This window comes from Triticum dicoccoides, chromosome 3B, assembly GCF_002162155.2.
Source record: "Triticum dicoccoides isolate Atlit2015 ecotype Zavitan chromosome 3B, WEW_v2.0, whole genome shotgun sequence".
Classification (NCBI taxonomy): domain Eukaryota; kingdom Viridiplantae; phylum Streptophyta; class Magnoliopsida; order Poales; family Poaceae; genus Triticum; species Triticum dicoccoides.
In genome coordinates this window covers 725,978,351-725,981,467 of record NC_041385.1, presented here as the reverse complement: position 1 = coordinate 725,981,467, position 3,117 = coordinate 725,978,351, and the positions used below count along the sequence as shown (strand labels likewise).

The 3,117-nt window shown below is 46.5% G+C and overlaps 1 protein-coding gene across 1 annotated transcript in view; it reads right to left on the bottom strand.

Annotated features, from left to right (window-relative positions):
* The window catches only part of LOC119281963 (protein SMAX1-LIKE 3-like), a 4,706-nt gene extending 2,272 nt beyond the window's left edge, over positions 1-2,434 (bottom strand). Inside the window, exon 1 of the mRNA XM_037562349.1 lies at positions 1,761-2,434. Within this exon, the coding sequence (XP_037418246.1) occupies positions 1,761-2,353 (593 nt within the window). The 5' untranslated portion in view covers positions 2,354-2,434. The remainder of the gene's footprint in view (positions 1-1,760) is intronic.
* Positions 2,435-3,117: the final 683 nt, after the last annotated feature.

Sequence of the window (3,117 nt, the reverse complement as noted above, 5' to 3'; positions counted from 1 at the left end):
GAAGATACTCCCTACATTCAAATATATAGGGTTTAATACATTTTTCTGTTTTGCCTTCGACTTTTTAAGTAGTAGACCTAGGGAGGCTGTAGATCATATTTGGCTCAATTTTGCCCCCTAAAATAAAGAATAAATATGTTAATCCCAACAATCCAGCACCCTCCAAATGAACAAAGAATACCACCCTCACTGGGTTAAGCATAGGTCCACCACTCACATCTTACAAAGTGTGCTCAATCAACATTTTCAACTTTGAATTTAAATGAATAAGAATATATTCAGATTTTTTTAAAGTATCATTTTGCCCATCATAAAAAGAGATGTTTACATAAAATAATTCATATTTTTTACTAGCATATAATTATAGAGTCGTAATGGTCAAAGATACATCTCGAAAATAATGCTAATAGCAAAAGAGAACATATATTTATGGATGAGTGGGTATTTATTTTTACAATGGAAATTACTGTTATATTATTATGTAATTAAACTAGTAGAAATTAACTAGGAGAAAACTTAAAAAGGTAAAACCATAGGAAAGTTCTTGTTCGATGTTTTCAAAGTCACCAACAACGCAACTGGTATTGCCTTCTTCAACCCGTTGCTAAACCAAAGGAAGGAAGAAGACATCAATAAGGGACTTTTTGATTCGTAGAATTCTAAAAACATGGGAATAGGAAAAACATAGGATTGGCATATCATGTCCTAAAGAAGATTTCAATAAGGGCCTTTTTGATCCTACATGATTTTGGTTTCTTTGATTGCATCACAGGAAAAACAAAGGATTCTTTTAAAGAAGGTTGAGTGGATGCTAGGAATCCTATGGGAAGTCGTACAAAGAATCCTTAGAAAAAAGTCATATGGGATTCAATCCTATGAATCAAACAAACAACATAGAAAAAATTCATAAGGATTCTAATCCTTCAAAGTTCCTATGAAAATCCTTTAAATCAAATGAGCCCTAAACATGGTGGCTCTAAATTATGTACAAGCTGACATCTAGTAAAGTTTCCTCAAGATCATGCCAAAATACCGCCACCGGAGAGGGGACCAAGGTAGAAGACAATCGAGTGCCACCAGTCCAGATGGTTGGAGTATCAGTGAAGAGAGCCACGATTACACTTTTCATGCTAATGCTCTCATTAGCTCCACACTGACACCATAGACATGCACCTCCGAGTGGAAAGGTTGGACCGTTGAAGAATCATTTTCACTCACCTAGGGCAACTGTTTGAAGGAGCATCATCAACTGCAACAAAGGTGAAGAAACCGACTTCACTGGTGTGGTGAGGATCGTGAGGCAACTTGTGAGCGGCAGAGGTGGTGGAGCATACAAGTAAAGTTAGGGTTATGTTGTTCACTACAGCCGTGGTAGGACAAGGGGCTGTTATAGGGCATTCACTAGAGAGAGAAAGCTAAATACTCACTAGACCGTGGGAGGAGGGAGGGGTGGGGAGGGGGTGTTAGCGTATTCACTAGAGAGTAGAGAGAAGTTTTTATCGAGTTGGTTGGTTGCCAAACATGACAAACATGAATCACAACGACGACACAAATGGAGAACAGCAAAATATACTACCATCTTATATCTATCTATATATATGTCCCCCGCAAAAGAAAAAAACTGTATTTAGGAAGTGACATTCGGCGTCATTGTCATCTGGCCAAAGCAACGAAACATCAAGCCCTAGTTAAGAAGAGAGAAAGCTAGAATTTCATGTGCACACACACAAAAAAGTCAATGGGATAAACTAGAAAACTACCTTCCGTGTGGGACGTCGTCGACCACGACTGGCAGGTGAAGCTCCGGGGCGGTTTGGAGGGATGGTTGTCCTCCAGCCCCGATCTTCTCGGGAAACGGATCAGGAAAGCTCGCTGATTGCTCCAATGAAACGACGCTGGCCCTGACCTGAGAGCTCGAGAAGCCGGCCGCGCGCATGACGCGGTCGACGCTAGGGTCGTCGAGGATGGAGAGGACGAGCTGCTCGAGCTCGACCTTGTCGCCGCCCACGGGGCCCCGGCGACCGTGCGCCTGGGCCCGCTTCAGCCCGGCCGTGAACGCGTTCGACCGCGCAGGTTCGACGTGGTCGCCACCGCGGCGGCTCACGGCCACGGCGAGCTGGTTGAGCGCGAGGTCTAGGCAGAGGTCGAGCGTCTTGTGCTGCAGCGGGTGGGACTGGGAGCTGAGGCAGGCGGCGCGTAGGATGCATGCCGGTGCCGGGGACGCCGAGAGCATGGCGCTCACCATGTGGAGCGGGGTTACCTGCCTGTGCCCCCGCTGCTCCGCCAGGCTCACCGCCTGCCGCACCACGCTGACCGCTTCCTCCCCCAGCGCCTGCCCGCCGGATATCCGCATACTTGGCTGTGCCACCCTAGCGAGCTAGCTACTCCTCTTGAAACCGCAGTACAGGTACAGGCACTATAGTATTCGAGTGTAGTAGACTGTAGACGTAGGTGGGTGATTCTTGTTTTTCTGCACATACACGAGGGCGATTTATGGATGCCGCCGCCGCACACAGAGGGCGCACGGCGGCCGGCATGCATGCACGAGTAATTGCCCTCCCATAGCTAGCTACACGCAGGCGCAGTTATACCGGTCAGGTCGGCATTGCAGTTCGTCATCCTCTTAGGAACGGACACGACATGGGGAAATCTAGGTACAGTAGATCTCCAGGACCACAGTGGGCAACATCGTCAGTCCATCTTCACATCTTCACAGTATCCCGCATATCCTAAGCAAGTACTCCATCCGTTTCAAAATAGATGACTCAACTTTGTACTAACTTTAATAGGGAGTAGGTCACTGTGCCGCATGCAGAAACCTCTTGCACTTGGCGAGGGAGGCGCTAGCTAGATATATCTGTCACTAGCACATGTTGCTGCTGCCGAGATGTAAATGTTTAGTGTGGCTATAGATGGTTTCGTGCCTGTCCGCAAATTAAGCAGGGCCAGAGGGACATGGAGCAACGGAGATCAAGCTATGATTGCTGATGTCTCCATTAGCCTGCATACACTGATGTTTTCTGAAGAACGTTGCTGTACACACGACGTCATCTGCACGATTTATACACGATGCTGTTAATCAAGCTGTTGCTGTAGCTGTACACATCGTCTGATTTT